Genomic DNA, 20947 nt, shown 5'->3' with positions numbered 1-20947 from the left:
TTATCAAGTCTCTAAGGCCCTCAATTTCTGATTTAACATTCTAAACATGACAGATACTTTTCTCATTAAACAGATACGAGTTTCAAATCATAAGATCCATAGGTTTAAACTTAATTTCTCATGAAGTTTCACATTAAGCATTTGAAAACACAGAATAAGGGATTAAAAATATATCAGAATCGTATGCGAGGGTTGGGTTATTACACTAAACATGTAGAATTTGTAGTATTTTAGACATGTATCCATGAATTATAGGATTATGGAACTTGGTTGCTTGACCTTTGAAGCTATAAAGCTCAAATCCATGTCTTGATGATGATAGAAAAGAGTTTAAGTTTGGATTCATGCTTGCAAGGAAGTTTAGAATAATGATTTGCCAAATTTGTGAAGTTTTGTATATAAGAAATGCAATTCATCAAGTATTAGTGTTCAAATAAATGTTTTTGAAGTTTTTGGGTAAATCATACATGATTTTGGCCTTTGGAAATGTGTTTTGAACTTTAAACAAAATTCTGGAAATTCTAAAATTTGACTTGTCCACTCGAGCGAGGAAAGTGTCGCTCGAGCATAGAAATCAAGCTCCCAGAAGTTTTACAGAGAATTACGTAGTGGCTCGAGCGGCAAACCTTACGCTCGAGCGAACCCTGTTTTGCAAGACTTATCGCTCAAGCGACAGAAATCTCGCTCGAGCATAAAAATCATTTAACCAATACTTTTATAGAGTTTTACAGATTGCTCAAATGACCAAAGTTGCGCTTGAGCGAAGTGCCTTGTTTCTGAAATTTTGAAAAACCACTTCATGTTCCATTTTCGTTCTCTTTCATTTCTAAGCACTCTTAGGCATGTATTGAGCATTGTAAATGAACTAAAGGATTAAGAAAGAGGCCTAAGAGAAATAAACAAGTTAAGAACAGATTGAATTGCTTGTGACCTAATGTGTTATGAAATGTGTAGGTCAAACGCAAAGGCAAATCCATCGATGGAACACTGTGAGTAATATCTTAGTAGAGATATTTTCAAGTATGTTATTTTCCAAATGCTACTTCTGTAAAAGTTTCATAGATATGTTAGATTGAATTATGAATGAGTATTTGATATGCCTAAGTTTTGTATAAGGCTTTGTAAAGAATATGAATTGGGCCTGAGGCCATTTGATACGTTTGATATATATGAATTGGACCTGAAGCCGTTTGATATGTTTGATATGTATGAATTGGGCTTGAGGCCGTTTGATACGGTTAAATATTTTGATGGGCCAAAGGCCATTTGAATGAAAGGCGATCATGATCATGAATGTGAAATATGCGTAAATATGAAAATGGAAATGATGTGCCCGAGGCCGTTTGATATGTCGAAGTGTTTAGATTGGGCCCAAGGCCATTTGATGAGTCTGACAAAGTTATGCAATGGGTCCGAGGCCGTTTGATGTGTTTGATGCAATGGGTCCGAGGCCGTTTGATATGTTTGATGAGGACTTAAAATGGGCCCGAGGCTATTTGACATGTACAACAAAAACACATAATGGGCCTAAGGCCGTTTGTATATGACATTTATAGGCTCGATGTACTTAATATGAATCTCACTCATATAATTCCTTTACTTTGGTATTATTCATTGAGCTTTCACTCACTCTTGTTTATATGTATGTAGGTGAGCAAAGAAATGTCCAACCTCAGCCTCAGTGAAGAATGTGAGAGAAATCCCAGTTGTGTGGAGTTAGCCCAAATGTCTCATGCACAAGACTTTATTTTTGTTCTTTTGCTTACTTTTTTGCTACCTTGGTGGTTCCGTTGGATGACCTATGTATATAAACTTTTGGTTTAGCTGACTATATGTTTGAATGATCCTGGATACACAAGGTGTAAATTTTGGTTATGGTGTGAGTTATTATTAATATACGGAGAATGTTTTTGATGTGCCACATAAGCACAACTCATTGAAAAAAAAAAATTTAAGTTTGATCCCGCTTTGGCCCCTTTATTACTATTAAGATGCGTTTAATCTTATTCGAGGCTGTAGGTAATGTCATGATTATTGGCTGGTTATGACCTTAATCTATAGGGGCGGTTTCGTGTCATAACAACATGTGGGCACCACTCCTTGCCACATCACTAGAGCTCTCTTTAGAGCTCCAAAATTAGAGTTCTCAATCTTCATATATATATATATATATGGGTAGTTTAGTCATTTTGAGGGAGCTTGTTCTTATGGACAAAGTCTTTTACACTTTGTTTGGATGGAGAAGTTTGGTTAGAAAAGAAAAGAAACGGTGAGAATAAGAAACCCTTTCACTCATTTGGATGATTAAGTAGGTGAGAAATAAAGAGAAAATTGTGATAAAATGATTCTCACCAAACCTAAGTTTTGTTTTTCACCAAAAGTGGTGAGATTTGGTAAGAAAAAAATTTTGTTTAATGAAAGTTTTCTAAAATACCAAAATTATGCTTATAAAAAAACATAACTTATAAATATATGGAAGGTTATTTTGGTAAACTAAAACACAACACTTTTCTTTCTTTTCTCTTATTTACTCTATCCAAACAATATAGGTAAGAAACCATATTCTTTTCTCTTTTATTCATCCAAATATAATAGTGAGAAACCATAATCATTCCCCCCCCCCTCCCCCTCACCTAAGTAAGAAACCACAATCATTTTTTTTCTCACCTAGGTGAGAAACCACAATTATTTCTTTTTTCACCTCATCTCATGATCCAAACGGAGTATAGTGTGAACCTTTGGACAAACAAAAATCAAAATTGGATTTACGGATCGAGTGCCCTAATTTTATGGTTGACATAAATCATAGTCATTGAGATTGACATAAATCATAATTATTAAGATAAATTTTGAACATTTTCGATTTTTAACATTATTAATTTGTGGGAAAATTATATAAAAATTCAAAAATTTGAGTCTTGTAACAAAAGAAATCCTGAATTTTTAATTTTATCAATTCAAACCTTAATATTTTTTATTTGTTTTCAATCTAAACTATTTATCTATTTTTGTTAGGTAAAACTCTAAAAAATATATATTTTTTCGTCCTTAAACTCAATGAAAATGGATATTTTAGACATCTTTCGTGCAATGACGTTAAGTTTAATGACTACAATATTATTTTTCAATTAAATTTACTTAACAAAAATAGACAAATGGTTTAGATTGAAAACAAATCAAAAGATTAAGATTTATTTTATTACTTAATGAAAAGTTTATTTTATTATGAGGCTCATACCCTGATATATATATATATATATATATATATTTGTAATTTCCCTCTAATTTATTTATATGTTTTCCTGACATAGTAGATTGAATTGTAAAATTTGATCAAATTTAATTTTTAATTTTTCTTAGAAGCAATTGTAATTGATATAGTCAAGCAATATTCTATAAATAATTCAAACATTTGAAAAATAGCCATCCATTATTTTTAAATAATTCATCAAATCAATTTTTTTTTTTATTTTATGAAACTTTATTTTTTAAAATATTAATACTATAATGTAGTGCTTGATTCATTGAAATCAAATTAAAGTGAGTAAAATGATTATTCCTTAGTCTCTTTAAAGAATGACTATTCTTTTCACAATAATGAATGACGATTTCGTTTTGTAATATATATATATATATATATATATATTGGTAAATTAAACTTAAGGATGGACATTATGATAGAATTATTAATTTATTCCACTTCATTTCAATAAACCGTACATAAACTTAAGATCAAATATTATTTCAGGGTTCTATTTTTTAGACAAAATTCTACGGCCTGAAATGACAGTCTTGGCTGCGTTGCCTCAAGGCCAACCCTGGGTGGACAAAGAAAAAATATAGAATGTGACACAGACGAAGTATGTAGTTTTGTAGAATTAGACACAAGGTGAGTTTCAATCGTGCAACATGCATCATAAAATATACAGATACAAGATAAAAAATATTTGTGTCTATTATTGCGTTGCATCTATAATGATCAACATGTCTCATATTGTTTGCATTTTAGAGTTGCTTTGGGGTTTGCTTATTTTGTGGGTTTTTTTTTTTTTTTTTTTTTGAATTTTTTAAAAAAAATTTAAAAAGTTTTAAATTTCTATATTCAACTCGAAATATGAACCAAAAAATATATATATATATTTTAAAATTACGAAAAAAGACAAAACAATAAGCAAAATATAGTGAATATTTTAGATTATTTTGGCTTTTAATTTATTTTTTTTTCAAAAAGAAATATTCTTTTCAGATTCGTCTCGACAAAAAAAATAAAAAATTTTGACAAAATTTTAAAAAAATTCATTGAAGATATAAAAAAATATGGATAAAAGGGGTGATTTTTTTTTTTTAATTGCCAAAAGAACACTTATAATTGTTAATATATCTTCTATTTGTACATTTTGTATCCAATATCTTGTTTCTTGTGCATATAGACATTTTGAATTTCATAAGAAGTACAAAATTTAAAATAATCTTTAAATTGTTGACATTTCTTTTTTGTGGAAAAAGAATAGTAATTGAAAATCAAACCCATGTCAGCTTCTGTTAAATTCTTGAGTAAGGATTTTCGAGAGTTTTTTTTTTCTTAAAGTTTCCTAGAGTGGTGCATTGTGTGGTTGAGATTTAATGACAAGTGACATCAATTTTTTAACATTAAATCTCAACCACACAATACACCACTTTAAAAAATTTTAGGAAAAAAATACTCTAGAGGATCCTTGGTCTAAATTCTTATCTTGAGAAATGAGGAGACTCGTGCCAAACCGCAATATCGGTCCCCAAAAGAGGCAAAAACAAACCGACTGCTTCTCTCTTTCTTCTCTCTCTAATCTCCCACATCCTCGTGTCACTTCCCTCTCACCCCCACGTTTCCTCTTCATGGCTTCACTAACAATTTTTTCTCGCTTTCCCAGACAGTCACACAACCCTCTCATCAGTTGTTTCTTTAAACACCAAAAGCGTGCCATTGTCGAACACTCTCTCTGCTTTCAAGAAATAGAGTAAAGTTATACAGAGATGAGGCTATATGTGTATGTGTTGGAGGGAAGAGATTTGGCAGCGACGGACTCATATGTAAAGCTTCAGATTGGGAAGCACAAGTCAAAGACCAGGGTTTTGAGGGACACCACAAACCCAGCTTGGAATGAGGAGTTTGCTTTCAGGGTACAAGCCATGGATGATGAGCTTGTGGTCTCTGGTTATCACCATGATGATAACTCTGGGTTCTTCAATGCCTCTGGAGATTTGATGGGTCGGGTTCGGATTCCAGTATGGTCCGTTGTGGCCGAGGAGAATCACAATTTGCCCCCCACGTGGTTTTCTATTTCTATAGAAAAGCCCAAGGCTTCAAAATCGATCAACAAAGATGGTGGTTAGTTGCCCCTACCTCTCTGTTTGGCTCTGTCAATGATGGTCTGTCTTTTCTTGTAGACTGATAGAACTGTATCTTTATTGCTGATGATTAATGTAATTTAACAGTGTTCTTTTACAGCATCGGAGTCAGAAATTTAATTTAGAGGGACACTTACTAATTATAATAATTTTTATAAAAATATTTTACATAAATTTTTTACGATTGATTTCAGAAAACATAAAAAAAATATATTATTTATAACTAGTGTATCATGGATAATATAAAAAAAAAATATAGATGTAAGCCTTAAAATAAATTATCTAATGATAAATTATTTTTTGATAGAAAATTTGATTAAAAATTCAATATAATGGTAATACCACATCATCATTGGTATATAATATCACCCACTAATGGTAAATAAACGCATAAAGAGTAAACCTCACATGTCAAATATAACTAACAATCGAATAAATTCCATATCTTTATAGTGAGATTACTTATACTTGCATATCACTAATAATGACATCGTCGTTATATTCAAAAAATTTCATAACTAATATAGTTTATTTATAATAGTCTCTTCATTTTCAATCAAAACAATTATTATTGTTTTCATAAATTTTAAAATGTCATTGACATTTCACTCTAATAATATTTTTGTAATTTTTTATTAAATTTTTTTTTTTCATGTTTGCAAAAAAAAAAAAATCCAAAATCCAGGGGGGCACGTGACCCCTGGGTCACATGCTGCCTCCGTCCCTGTTCTTTCATATGCCTTGTGTGTGTGTGTGTGTGAACGTTTGAGCAGTTGTACATTGAGATAGAATTAGGAAAAATGTACCTATGAAAGTACTTTGATCAAGGTGGTTGGGTTACATATGACTATTTCATCAGGGTCTTTTAAATTTTAGAAATTAACTGCCTTGGATTATTGAGAGAAGATTACATATTATAAAGAAGAAACAAAAATGAGCATAATTGAGTGAAGTTTGTTTGTTTGTTTGTTTGTTTGTTTTTTACCTTTAGCTGGTGTATCTGTTTGTTTGGGGGGATTGGAGGGTTGGATAGGGCTCCATGTCCATTCATGGAATAGCCCCATTTTTGTCCATTTCTTATTCAAAAAATGTAAGCCGGGTAAAATGACATTTTTGGCCCTCCGAATTATTGTACTTAATAAGATAAAATAAAATTTAAAAGTCTCAACTAAAATTTAAAATAAATTTATTTAATTTTTATTGATGTTCTATTTATTTAATTTTTTAAAAGTTCTAGCCAAAAAGTAAAATATAATTTATAACTTAGATTTATTATTCCTATTATTTAGTAAACAATTCAAAAGATAACGTAGTCTTTTGAGCATTTATCTTGTTTCATAATATCCCAAACAAGCATATGATTCAATAGAATAATCATTTCTTGTTATGAATCCCATTACTAAGCAAACATTTTATACACATCCTTTCCAACCAAATTGTCCAGAGACTATCCAGTCTGTGCAAACAAACATTTAAGTGCTTTGGGAACTTCTGACTGGCTTGCCGATAATTGTTTTAAGGGTTTCTGTCATTTGCATTGTTTTCTTCGATTGGTAAATACTAGTAGACATCTGGACATCCCTCAGAAATTGAGCCATAGTCCATTATGTTATACATATTGTTTGCAGTGAAGTAATTGATTTTCCAATAACATGATATAATTTTTCTTGTTTCATTTTGTGTAATTGCAAGGATAATGACATTGAAAGATGTCAACAACAGTAAGTGGATCATGAAGTTGAATAATTTCTGTTAGTTTGTTGGTTTGCTTATGATTTGGTAAAATTTTTTGACTTGCATTGGCTCCTGTTTCTTGATCTCTCACGAGAAGTTATAGTTGCTCTTAAAAATTGTGAATTAGTCATCAAAGTGTATGCAGAAAGAGCTCTTCCTGTTTTACCCATAGAAGTTTTACCTCATGGATGCAGGGAAAATTCTCCTTGCGCTTTCTCTGCATGGAAGAGGCCAAGACATATCCACTGACTACCTTTTCCATGAAAATCCAAATATTAAGAATGGGGATTCTAAAGAATGGGAAGGCCCCCATGTTATATATCAAGATATTTGCACAGCTTCATCTCGGAAGATCCTGGAGGGAAAACAGAAGATGAAAGCTATTGCAGGCCGTTTGGAGAGCCTTTTTAATAGAAATGAGGATAACTCTAGAAATGATGATTCTTCGGAACAGTCCGCTACACTGTCTGAATATGGGGATTGCATGGAAGAACCTCTATCTTGCGGTAGCTTTGAAGAAGCTATGGAAAAGATAGAGTCAGTGAGCAATGAAAGAGAAATGCCCAAGAACCTGGAAGGGGGCATTCTTATTGATCAGACCTACATGGGAACATCCAAAGATCTCAACTCAATTCTTTTCGCTCCCAATTCACAGTTCAGGAGAGATTTGGCAGACTTGCAAGGAACGACAGATGTACAAGAGGGGCCCTGGATGTCAAAATCAGAAGACATGTGTTTAACGCGAGTTGTTAGCTATACAAAAGCTGCAACAAAGCTAGTTAAGGCTGTTAAAGCCACTGAGGAGCAAACCTATACTAAGGCAGATGAAAGGGAATTTTCTGTTCATGTAAATGTGAGCACACCAGATGTTCCATATGGTAATACATTCAAGATTGAAATACTTCACAATATAATGCCTGGGCCACAGCTACCTTCAGGAGAAGAATCGTCCCGTCTTGTATTATCATGGGGCATTACCTTCTTTCAGAACACTATGATGAGGGGTATAATTGAAGGAGGAGCTCGGCAGGGACTCCAGGAGAGTTTTGATCAGTTTGCCAGCTTGTTGGCTCAGAATATTAAAACACTCGAGTCTTTAAACGTATTAGACAAGGTTCATATGTTGGCAACTTTGCAAAATGAGCACCAGTCAGATTGGGAGTTGGCAACTGAGTATTTTTGGAATTTTGCCGTCATTTCTGCTGCTTTTGTAATTTTGTACGTCTTCGTACATATTCTACTCTGTAGACCTCGGGAGCTGCAAGGCTTGGAATTTAATGGTCTTGATTTGCCAGACAGTTTTGGAGAGCTTATCACCGGTGGAATTGTAGGCATTCTATTAGAGCGTGTTTATAACATGATTTCACATTTTGTACAAGCTAGGTTCAAAAGAGGTAAACAATGAACAGTGCCACTTAATGTGTCATCAAGTGCTCTGAATTTCATGTAAAATAAAAACTTTTGTGTAGCTTGTTTTTGCTACTTCATTGCTACCATTATTATATTAACAGGAAGTGACCATGGAATCAAAGCCCAAGGTGATGGATGGGTGCTCACTGTAGCTGTGATTGAGGGGATGAACTTAGCATCGATGGATCCAACAGGGTTGCCAGATCCCTACGTGGTGTTCTCCTGCAATGGTAAAACAAGAACAAGCTCTGTTAAGCTTCAAGCTCCTGATCCTCAATGGCATGGTGAGATCTTTATTTCCTTTGGATTATTTTATGTGGTTCATTTGAATCATTTCGGTTAATATCTATTGACAAATTTTTGTGCCTGGCTCACCATCCACTAAAAAATCATGCAGAGATACTTGAGTTTGATGCTGCTGAAGAACCTCCCTCAGTTTTGGATGTGGAGGTTTTTGATTTTGATGGTCCATTTGACCAGGCTGCCTCACTTGGGCATGCAGAGATAAATTTCTTAAAACACACATCTACAGAACTAGCAGACATCTGGGTTTCCCTCGAGGGAAAACTTGCTCAGTCTTCTCAGTCAAAGTTGCACCTTAGAATATTTTTGGACAATAACAATGGCGTTGACACAATTAAAGATTACTTAACAAAGATGGAAAAGGAGGTCGGAAAGAAGGTAGACATATTTTTCATTATTTTTCATAGTTGTTTAAGATCATCTAGAGTGGGACCCTGTCCTCATTTGCATTCACCACTCCAATCACTTTTCTTTTGTTTTCCTTGAAAATAATTGTTGCGATTTGAGCATCCTTTTGTTGTTTCTATAACTTAACTCAATGTCTCTACTGAAATGTTAATCTAACTCCATGATTCACAATTGACAGCTGAACCTTCGATCACCTCACAGAAATTCAACTTTCCAAAAAAATTTTCGTTTGCCACCAGAAGAATTTCTCATCAGTGATTTCTCATGCTCCTTGAAAAGAAAGATGCCATTACAGGTAGGTAATAATTGCATATTCAATGCTTTTTAAGTAAAAGGAATTCTGGAGTTCTTTAGTCCCATCAGCACCACCAAACAATTGACCAAGAAGTTGCAACTCAGAAGTTGCCGAGTCCTTAGAAGTTGCATAAATATGATACAATTGAGTATAATAATCATATCTTGATGGTTGATGCATTATATTTTAAATTTATGGGGCCTTTTTTCCTGTCCCATAAGCCCATTAAATTAGTGGCATTTGATTTCAGAAAGTGTTCACTAACAGAGAGTACCGTTGTTACTAAATTCAGAAATTACCTCTATCTAAACAAGTGTTTAACAGAACTAACTACTTACATTGTAGGTAGTTCTTACCAGGAGTTAGGGGGTCACTAGAGAGAGAGAGAGAGCGGAAGCACACATCCTGTAAACTGAGGACAGAGGAAATGTTAAGATGAGAGAGAAAGTAGCCCGTATATATATATATATAGAGAGAGAGAGAGAGAGGGAGCACCATGATGTGAGCAAATACAAACTAGCCCACATATATACATATATAACTTTTACAGAGTAAAACAAAATAATTACTTTAACGGAGTAAAACAAAAACAATTACAAAAACATGACTTTTACAGAGTAAAACAAAATAATAACTTTAACGGAGTAAAGTTTTAATGTTAATTTAAAACAGAGCATCAAAAAAAAAAATGACAGATTATGGCCCTGTTTGGTAGAGCTTTTTTAAGCTAAATAATCAACTTTTTCATCTTATTTAAGCTATTTCAGTAGAAGTTGTACCAAACAGTCTGACATAGACTCCCAAATTAAAATAACCTATAATCATCTCTTAGAAGCTATACCAAACAGCCCCTACATATTATTATAGCAAAGTTAGTAAAATTTTACTCTCAATTTTATGAAAAAACACAGTAAAACTTTATTGACTGTTATTTATAAACATATTTGTATAACAAAAGAAATAACTCGAGAACACAATGCCATAGTAAAATTTTACTGTTATTCTTAAATGGGACACCAAAAAAAAAAAAAAAAAAAAGAAAAGAAAAAAGAGAGTACATATTAAAAGAGCAACTGCAACAACCAGAGATGAAATTTTACTTTCACATTCACAAACTAGTTAACCAACACAATTACAAATCACATACAACAAAAACATATCAAACAATGATTCAAACAAGCTCCAACTCTAACACGAATGAAACTCCAACTCTAACTCAAATAAAGATTGAATGAAGATCTGCAACTCGATGAGGCTCTCTTGTCCTGCAACTTGATGAATCTCTCGCGACTACGAACTGGAAAACGATTGATGAAGGAGAAGAACGATAGGGAAGGAATGACAATCGCATTCACAGATTTGATTCAAATCTCTCAGATATATATATCGAAGGGCAAGATTATCCAAAAAGAAATAAAAACATGTTTCCGTGTTCTCCATCAAGTATGCACCTCCAAGTGAGGGGGTTTATGAAGGAAAAAATTATGGGCCGTCTTTTCACCAAAAAGGAGCCCAATGGAGGTGTTTTGGCTAAATTTCCCTTTTATTTCCATATTCCTTTCATTCTCTTTTACTTGTACTTCCACTTTCTAGTTTTTTTTTATTTTTTTTTATTTTTTATATATTTTTTTAAAAATCAAACTTAGCCATATTGTTTCCAGGGAGCATCCCAACCTTTCTATTTTTATGTTGTGCGTAGCTCATTGATAGATATGATTTTTTCTATGTATCTGCTTGTGTTCAAGTGTCTACAACTTGGATTAAATTTGAGACATCCTTTTGGTGCAGGGGCGCCTTTTTTTATCTGCAAGAATTGTTGGGTTTTATACCAACTTATTTGGACATAGAACCAAATTTTTCTTTCTTTGGGAGGACATTGATGAAATTCAAGTGCTTCCCCCATCTCTAGCATCCATGGGCAGTGCTCAGTTGGTCATTGTTCTTCGGGAGGGTCGAGGTCTTGATGCCAAGCATGGTGCAAAGTGCCAAGATGAAGTAGGCAGGCTTCAGTTCTATTTTATATCATTTGTGTCATTCAACGTAGCTAATAGGTATGAATGACGTATATTAATTTAATGCTGCACTGTTAGTCATAAAGCTGATATGATGACCATAGAGATATTTAGGCATTATTTCTTACTTCAAATGGGTGCTTCATTGTGCTATACTAACAGGACAATCATGGCCTTGTGGCGAACAAGAACACTGACTCCAGATCAGAAAGCACAGATTGCAGAAGAGCAGCAGGAAGATGATGGAAAGTCTTTATTACTTGCAGACACTGGGTCTTGTTTGGTTGTTGAAGATGCAAAAATGTCCAAGGTTTACTCTGTGGAACTTCCTGTAAAAGTAAGTGGTCGATGTTTTTCTTTTCACTTCTGTTTGCTTGCTTGTGAGTCCATGGACCTTTATGCGAGTTTTTCAGCCATTAGGCTTCATTTCATTTTGCAAAGAAGCAGACTGTATTGAGGTTCCTCATGTTATTTCTACCCAGAGGTAGGCCTGTATGAAAAGGCATAAATTATGTGTTAAGACTTAAGACTATAAATAATGATTCTAAACCAGTCTTCTACTTGTAAAGCAGTGAATGTACTCCTCTCAGAACTGAGCTGAATAATCAGGAGGCGGGCCTTGCCAGCCAGAAACCCCTGATCTAATCCTTACAAGTAGAGGCTAAACATGGATAATGCCTCTGAGTTTGCAATTTCTTTACCAAAATTGGCATTTTCTTATCCTTTCTATGCCTGCACAAGGAAGAGGAAGCTAATGTTGTTTGTGTTTCCTTTTTTTATTGATCCTTTTGCTTTGTACTTTTTTTTCTCAATGGTATATGTTTAATTAATATTATTCATTTTTAAGTAACTTTGGCGTAGGTGCCTAAACTGTATGGAAATTCTTGTGCAGATGAAATTGCTGATGGAAATGTTTGATGGGGGAAACTTGGAGCATATAGTGATGGGAAAGACCGGTTGCCTGAGTTATGTCGCTACTACTTGGGAACCTGTAAAGACAGACTTGTACGAACGATGTCTATGTTACAAATTTAACCGCCAATTCTCAATCTTTGGAGGGGAAGTTACGTGCACACAGCAGAAATTTCCCATTTCAAATGGTAAAGGGTGGATTGTGAATGAGGTTATGGCCCTACACGATATCCCATTCAGTGACCACTTCCGTGTAAGTACACCAATGCATTGCAAAGACATCTCTGAGGTGAAATCTCATCTTCTATTACTTTAATTGATCCTTGTTTGTTCCATTCTTCCCATGCAGGTCCATTTTAAGTACCAGTTTGAGAACTGTGTTCTCTCTCCTAGTTCATCATGCAAGTGTGCCGTTTATGTCGGTGTCACGTGGCTAAAAACTACCAAGTTCCAGCATAGGATCACTCGAAACATAACTGAGAAGTTCACTCATCGACTGAAGGGAATATTTGAATTGGTCGAAAGAGAGATTTTATTAACCAATAGTCCCATTTGACTAATACTTTCGGCACTTCATTCCGCTTTTTCTTCAAAGGGATCGAGTTGCAGAGCAATGGCAATTCAGCAAATTTATTAGATGCTTCACAATTTTCATGTTGTAGCCGCTTTGAGGATGAATCGAATAATGTGCATTGGGTGGTTCTTGGCTAACAATGTTGGATGAGGTTAAAATTATCAATATTGTCCACGCATTTCTCACAGTAACTTCCTAGATGCAGCCCTGGGTCCTAACGAACATAGCCAATGCTAAATGATCCATGAGTCATATTTCCTTTAGTAACACTCAATTCCCTTGGTGGGCCTACGGTGTCTGGAAGCCAATCCCTTCGTATAAATTTGAAGTGTTATGCTTTTGGGATGTAGTGTTTTTTGATTATCCGACAAAAAAAGGTAATTTTTCTATTAAATAAGTTGAAAACAAAAGTTTGTTTGGGAAAAGTTAAAAAAAAAAAAATTAAAAAACAAAAATTAAAGTTTGTTTGACAATTCATTAGTTTTTTTAGAATTTAATAAAGTGAAATACTTGAACAAAAATTGTTTAAAAAAATGGAAGGGGCATTGATTTGTAGGTCTTATATACACAGTTCAAAACTCATCTAGTTTCAAAATAAAACATTTGCATTAATTAGTTTTACATATTTTTAATTGTTACCATTTTTTTTTTTTTAAATTTAAGGACGCTGCACGTCTCACCATCGACGAACTTTTGTTAGACAGTCATCGAAGGCTCGTCAAAATGTTCAACATTATCGAAAAATTGTTGGAGTGTTCTGAATGTCATCGAAAATCGCCAGAATGTCCAAAACATCGACTCACCAAAATGTCAAGAGTATTGTCGGAAAAAAAAAAAAAAAGAATAACTGGAGAAAAAAGCAATAAGGAAAAAATATAGGAGAATTTGGTCAAAATCCCCTCATAGTAAAACTTTAATGCATTAAGGAATAGTACAAAAAGTTTTGGGAAATTCTATTTTCACACACCAAGTTTCCTTACTCCATACATTTAAAGAATTTTTTTAGAATCACAATTTTATCATTTAACAAAATTACTATCTCACCCACACATCTCACAATTTCTCCATACATATCTCACCAGCCACTTCATCGCTGGTCATTGCCTCCCATGCCCAAACCTCAACAATACAAAGCGAGGAACAACATATATGCCGGTTATAGTTCTGGTTTCTGGGTATCCACGGGTGTGCAGGGAGGGTTCTTCTTTAGATTTTTGGGTTCTCTTGCTAGTTTCTCCATCACTGTGAGGCTATGTTTTGCACCGGTGGTGTGCTGGTTTTGGTTTAGTGCTCGATGTTGACTCCACCAACGCTGTTTCGATTTGCCATGGCCGGAGTGGAGCAAGCTTTAGGGAAGAGAATAGAGTGGTGTGACACGCCTTGGGCGAGTGGCGTGGATGGTGTTGAAAAGTTGTTGTCCTAGCCATGCTTGTGGTGACAGAAAGTAGCTGGTAGCCAGGCACTTGTCTACGAGATGTAGTTCCGGCGAACCTCAGTTCTTGTACTAGGCCTAAGCAACATGGTTGTTGTTTGTCTTCTTCACTCAAACTCTCAAACCCTAAGACACTATATCCAAACCGAAACATATATATATGTATCTATGAGACAAAATCGAATAATCGATAAGCTTAATCACACCTGAACCTTGTGTTTGTGTGTGTGTGTGTGTGTGTGTGTGTGAGAGAGAGAGAGAGAGAGAGAGAGAGCTGGGATTTTTGGAGGAGAAGATCGCAATGGAGGTGATGGCAGCGTGAAGGGCTGTATGAGAATGGCTAAGAGGCTGGGAAGGGGCAGATGGAAGGAGAAATGATGCCCACAGAGAAGTGAGGGTATATTTAGAATGTAAAGTGTGTGAACTGAGATAAAGAAATAAAAATCGAATTACTAATTGTGTGGATTGAGAAAAGATGTACACAAAGATAATTTGGTGTGCGGAAATAAAATTTTCTAAAAGTTTTCCTTGAAAAGTCTAGAAAATATCACTATTACCAAAATATCCTTAGTGAGTAATTTAATATTTCAAACTTTAAAATAATATAACTTTTGATTTAAATATCAGTTTTTAATAAAATTAATATTTTTAGAATTCTCTCAACAAGATCTATCACAAAAGATTCATGATGACTATGAAATTCTTAAAAATAAATAAATAAATAAAATAAAACAAAATAAATAAAAATTACTATCAAAATTGACGTAAACAGTAACATGTTACTTTGATTGATAGTAACATGTTACTATTTGTTTTGAATAGAACATCAACAACAAAAACAGAGTATGATCCTCCCTGCATATGAACTCACACTACTGCTAGAAATTAAAACCCATACATACTCGTAGAATACTCAATTGGAAATTCAAAAACCCTCTTTGTGCTGATAAAAAATGGAACATTAGTGGCACATCGTAGAATATCAATTTACATAGTCAAGTGATACAATAAAATTTGCATCTCTTTCTCTCCAACCACTATTTATGTTTGTGAGAATCAATTTCTTTAGTGTTGAAAAGCGTTGAGTTGAATTGAAATTGCAAATCTTACAAGTCAAAAAGTAGGATACTGTAAAGATACAAAGTGCCCAATACAAAAATCAAACTCTACAAACAACGACTTAGAGAACAAATTGAAGATACTACAAAGATCGACGACAAGTTTGTGATGCCCCAAAAATTAGGAACATCAAACGAATATATTAAAATAATAATACTATGGTTTATCTAAGGTTACAAATCTAGGAAACGTTACTAATGAGTCATTTGGTTAATAATTAAGTAAGATCCTAGAAAAGTCGAAGGAGTTAATATAGCCTCCTTTCAAAATACAACCACCTTAGATAGCAAAGCTACATTTTGAACATATCTTAATAAGATATTAACACAAGCTCCACATAAGTGGATGAGAAAATAAGGAATAGGTAATACAAAAGATATATATAGATATATAATAATTATAAAATCATGTCTTAAATACAACATGTGATTTATCATTTATAATCTCAAAACATGTTTGCAAAACTAGTTTCAAATTCTCTTAGGGTATCCATACGACCTCAAATGCTTTAGGTTCGTCTTCGACTGGCTAATGGTCTTCAATACCTGCATGAAACGCCATAAGCTTTGAATGCCAAGTAAACGCACATATGACCCTTTTTCCTAATCCAATACACAATAATGGTATGACTATAATATATGGCGGAAGTAAAAATGAAGCAGAGCTTATAATAAATTTCAGTTCTCAAGAATAACGGTCAATCAAGCTAGTTCTAGGCAACTCCCTGCGGAATGTTGTTCCTACCCAACCACCAACGCTGGCCATGGACAATTTTGACTCCTCATTGGTTAAACAAATACCAATGCGTTGCTCACCGCACAATTACCAATGATGCCCATGCACGTAGGTTACATACTCGAGTGGTGACATCATGGTCTGCCCCAAGGGAATAGGCTTTTAGGTATACTCTCCTTATGTGAGACCCTCACTTTCACTCTTATACCTCCCAATTCCGTTAAGCATCCAGAATACCTCTCGTGCCAAGTTAGGGTTCGAAAACACACATGCGTTGTGATAAATCCCGTTTTATGTTATACTGTGAATCCTGAATTATACCTATGATTATGTGCTTAATATGAATTTAGATGTTAATCATGTGATTATGTGTGTTTTTGAATTCATATACGTCCATTGTAGAGAAATATGTTCGGTATTCTGTAACAAACCGAAATTGAGGGCTGTAGAGGCAACAGAAACCGAAATTGACTATACCATTGTGATTAGCATAATTTTTACAACCTATGGTGAAATTTAATTAAAAACTTATTCGGATCAAATTAATTAGATTAAATTAAATAATGAGCCATAATTAATTAGACTAACCCTTAGTGAATTAGTTTAAGCTAATCACTCACTATATATATGAAGTGATAGTGCCTAGGCTCATAATTATGTTCGCTTTGAAAATCTAGCTGTATTACCCGTATGGGGTGAAATGAAGTTTACACAAATCACAAAAGCCTAAAGTACTTAGTTACTCAAAAGGAGTTGAACATGCACTAGAGAAGATGGCTTGAGCTAATAAGAGACTATGACCTCCAAATTCAGTATCATCCAGGAAAAGCCAATATAGTTGCTGATGCCTTGAGCAGAAAATCAACGGGGAACTTGGCTTGTCTACTTACTAAATAGAAGGAAATCCTGCAAGACTTTGAGAAGTCCGAAATTGAGGTAATGTTACATGAACAAAGCAGGTTGATAGCCGCCATTGCAGCCCGACCGAAAATTATTGATGAAATTAAGTTGAGGCAAAGAGATGATGAATTCCTCAAGAAGGTGATTGATGAAATTCAAGTGAATCCGAAGCTAGGGTTTAGTGTGGAGAATGAAGTGTTGAAATTCCAAAAACGATTGTGTATTCTGAACATCTTTGATTTAAAAAAGAGAATCCTGGATGAAGCTCACAAGTAAATGTTTGCAATGCATCCAGGCAACAACAAAATGTATCGGGATTTGAAACAAAACTATTGGTGGCCTAATATGAAATGGAAAATTGTAGAATATGTATCTAAATGTCTTCAATGCCAGCAAGTCAAAGTCGAACATCAAGCCGGCAGGACTACTTCAACCTCTTCCTATTCGAGAACGGAAGTGGGAGCACATAACCATAGATTTTGTTGTTGGTCTACCTTGAACACCTAGAGATATGAACTCTATTTGGGTTATAGTTGATAGATTGACTAAATCTGCACATTTTCTTCGCGCAAGGACTACGTATGATGCTTATAGACTTGCCACTACATATGCCGATGAAATTGTCCATTTACATGGAGTATCGGTGTTTATTATGTTGGATAGAGATTCGAAATTTGTATCTAGATTCTAGAAAAGCCTTCAAGTGGCAATGGGGATAGAACTCAGATATAGTACTATATTCCATCTACAAATTGATGAACAATCAAAACGAACCATATAGACTTTGGAAGTTATGCTTCGAATGTGTGCTTTAGATTTTCAAGGCAGTTAGAAAGATTACTTACCATTGGTAGAGTTTGCATATAATAACAGCTTCCACTCCAGCATTGGCATGGCACCGTATGAAGCCTTATATGGCAGAAAATGTAGATCACCGATTTGTTGGATAGAAGTCGGGGATAGAGTCTTGCTTGGGCCTGAAATTGTGCAAACCACCATTGAAAAGATCAAAGTTATTCAACAAAGGCTCAAGACAGCACATAGCAGACAAAAGAACTATGTGGATGTTAGTTTGGACTGAGCCTAGACTTGTGCTTGTGCTTATGCATGTATTGGGTTTGGTCTTGGACTTACACTTGGACTTAATCTTAAGCTTGAGCTAAGCTATGTTGTGTTGGGTTTAACTTGTGCATGTGTTTGAGAATTGGGTTTGGATCGGGTTGTGATCCAACATTGGTATCCATTTTGTGACCCATCTAGTTGGTTTATTTAAACATCATTATGTACATATTTATTTGTTTATATTAAGCACATGAGAGGTTTAGACCTTTATAACTCTCATCTTTTGATGATGGAGTTGATGACCATATTAGTGGCTATAGGTTTTCAGCCTTTGTAACTCTAGCCCTAATGGCTAGAGTTGATGGCCTTGGTTGATGGCATTTGATGGCTCTATTGATGTATAGCCTTCATGGCTAGGAATTCTCTTACTTGTGCAAATAGAGGCTTTTCCCCTCTAACTTGGAGGAAGTTTTTTAGAGAGGTTTTGTGATGAAAAATGAAATGGTGTTTTGAAATAAAAAGTTGGAGATGATTTTTTACATCAAAGAAAAATTTTCCTATATTCTTTTGTTAGTCTCTTCTTTAGTTCTTGTTGGAGAGAGTGCAACTATTATCAAGTTTGCCGAAGCTAGTTAGAAGGTACTTCTGCATTAGCTGATTTCGATCGTTGTATCCTGGGAGACAGACCCTGGCATACCTCGAGCATCCATCAAGAGGCGGTGAATCTATTTTAAGGAAGTGGTGGTATTATACAGGCTTCGGTTTGCATCTTTATCTTTTGTTCTTCAAAATTTTAAATTTAAATAATTTCTCGTACATTATTTTATATATCCATTTGAGTCCATCTTGTAATATGTTCTATGGTGTAATCTAATTCATTATTGTGTTTTTTTTAGTTGTATAGTTTATTGTATATTTTATTTTTTAATAATAATAATTGTTTCGTCAATTCTATTAATTCATTTTATATATTTTTCTTGAATTTTTATAGAAAAATACCAACAGAAAATCAAATTTGTTGCAAAAATTCAACCATCTGCGACAGCTTCTTTTGGGAAATCAACTTATTAATTTATTTTAATCACATCAATTCTTTTCATATTGTATTGTCTTTTTATAATAAGTTTAAAAAAAAAATCAACTACACCCAAAACAATCCGAAATCATCCCTGTTCCTCTCTCTCTCTCTCTCTCTCTCTCTCTCTCTCTCTCTCTCTCTCTCTCTCTCTCTCTCTCTCTCTCTCTCTCTCTCTCTCTCTTTCTTCTACAAATTTTTGAACTTGGAATTTATAAGAGCATTTCCAACTTGTCACTAGTTTTTTTTAATCTAATTTAATTCTAAATTTAAGTATAAAAATAAAAAAATGAATTTGATATGAACTATCTCAACATTTTCATCAAATTTTCAATAAAATCTTTTTAAAATTTTCCCTTTCATCAACATTGATGGGAAAAAAAGAAAAAGAAAATCATCTCCATGTTATTTCATCTTTTTGAATTTTCATTAAATTTAAATTTGATGAGTTCTCAATTTCATAAAAAATATATATGTTTCTTTCTTGATTTGATAAACATCTGGTCAAAGTCTTGTAGATAATTTTTAAGAACTTTTTCATCAAATTAAAAAACAAAAAAGAAATTAAAAGGTTAAATATTGGATATGCTGTAAGTTCTATTTATTTGATAACTGGATACTTTTAATTTTGTGTCTTTTATGACTAAATATTTTAAATGACCCTTGAAGTTTTAATAGTGACAATTGAAGAGACAAATGCATTTTACATTTAAGTTTAAATATGAAAAACATTCCAATAAATTCGCTTTAGCCTGATTATTGTCGGCCATTTGAACTTGTATTGTTTATTGTTTGTTGGATGGTGTCTTGTTGGGGTGATGCTATGGTACATTTAGGTGTACCATACATTTAGTTATGAACTTATATGATTTTATATCATAACCTATACCATATTAGTCATAACTATCACCATATTAACTCATAACTTAGTTATATTCAATTATTTACTTATACCATATTACTTCATAACCAGGTCATTAAAAGTGACCTGCTAAACAGGTCACTTTTTATAGTTATGAGCTAAAATTATATTTTTTCATAACTATAATCAAATTGATCATAACTTATGTCACGTCCCCAACTTGCCCCTAAAAGTTCGGGCATGACCTATTCACAAACAGACATATAACCTGGTATATACATAGTATATGGGGCCTTGACGGAAGCACAAACATACAAGAAGACAAAACCAAACAAATTCCATTGAGCTACTTCTAACATGCCAGGATCTCAAACATAACATGCACTGTAAGAGGTTGTTAGAATCCAAAAAAAAATATTCCTTGGCAGTACATATATACACACACACATATACAGACCCAGCCCTGTAGTCGGGCGTGTAACAAAAACTATTGGAGTTATACACACGCCAAGAAATAAACTAATTATCTTAGTAGACTTCACAAAATGGGTGGCCTCGTGAGTGCTTGGGTACACGAAGGTTGTCAAAAGGACCCGGGCACCATAGGTTAGGATTGACCACCTGGTTGGTTGCCTACAGAAACAGACATAACAGAGAGTGAGCCGGGCTCAGTGAATAGTAGTACATAATGAAGCAATGCTCAACTTGAAATATGACATATGTCAA

At 34.0% G+C, this 20947-nt stretch overlaps 1 protein-coding gene across 3 annotated transcripts; it reads left to right on the top strand.

The window, feature by feature from the left end:
- Positions 1-4752: 4752 nt before the first annotated feature.
- Positions 4753-13379, top strand: LOC114299866 (C2 calcium/lipid-binding and GRAM domain containing protein). Of its 3 annotated transcripts, none has more exons than XR_014356375.1 (9): positions 4753-5368; positions 7317-8516; positions 8634-8816; positions 8930-9213; positions 9422-9538; positions 11327-11589; positions 11713-11887; positions 12412-12715; positions 12812-13227. XR_014356375.1 is itself a non-coding variant. In XM_028244696.2 (9 exons), exons 1-9 carry the CDS (start codon positions 5014-5016, stop codon positions 13016-13018), a joined length of 3057 nt encoding a protein of 1018 aa, XP_028100497.2. In that variant the 5' UTR covers positions 4753-5013; the 3' UTR covers positions 13019-13227. The 3 variants fall into 3 exon arrangements, 2 of the variants coding, with proteins under 2 accessions (XP_028100497.2, XP_082764785.1); XM_028244696.2 differs by having other exon boundaries at positions 12443-12715; XM_082908659.1 differs by lacking the exon at positions 9422-9538 and having other exon boundaries at positions 4758-5368; positions 12443-12715; positions 12812-13379.
- Positions 13380-20947: the final 7568 nt, after the last annotated feature.

This window comes from Camellia sinensis, chromosome 15, assembly GCF_055761805.1.
Source record: "Camellia sinensis isolate YWXY chromosome 15, ASM5576180v1, whole genome shotgun sequence".
NCBI classification, from domain to species: Eukaryota; Viridiplantae; Streptophyta; class Magnoliopsida; order Ericales; family Theaceae; genus Camellia; species Camellia sinensis.
The sequence above is the reverse complement of the archived record's forward strand: the minus strand, read 5'-3'. Positions and strand labels throughout refer to the sequence as shown.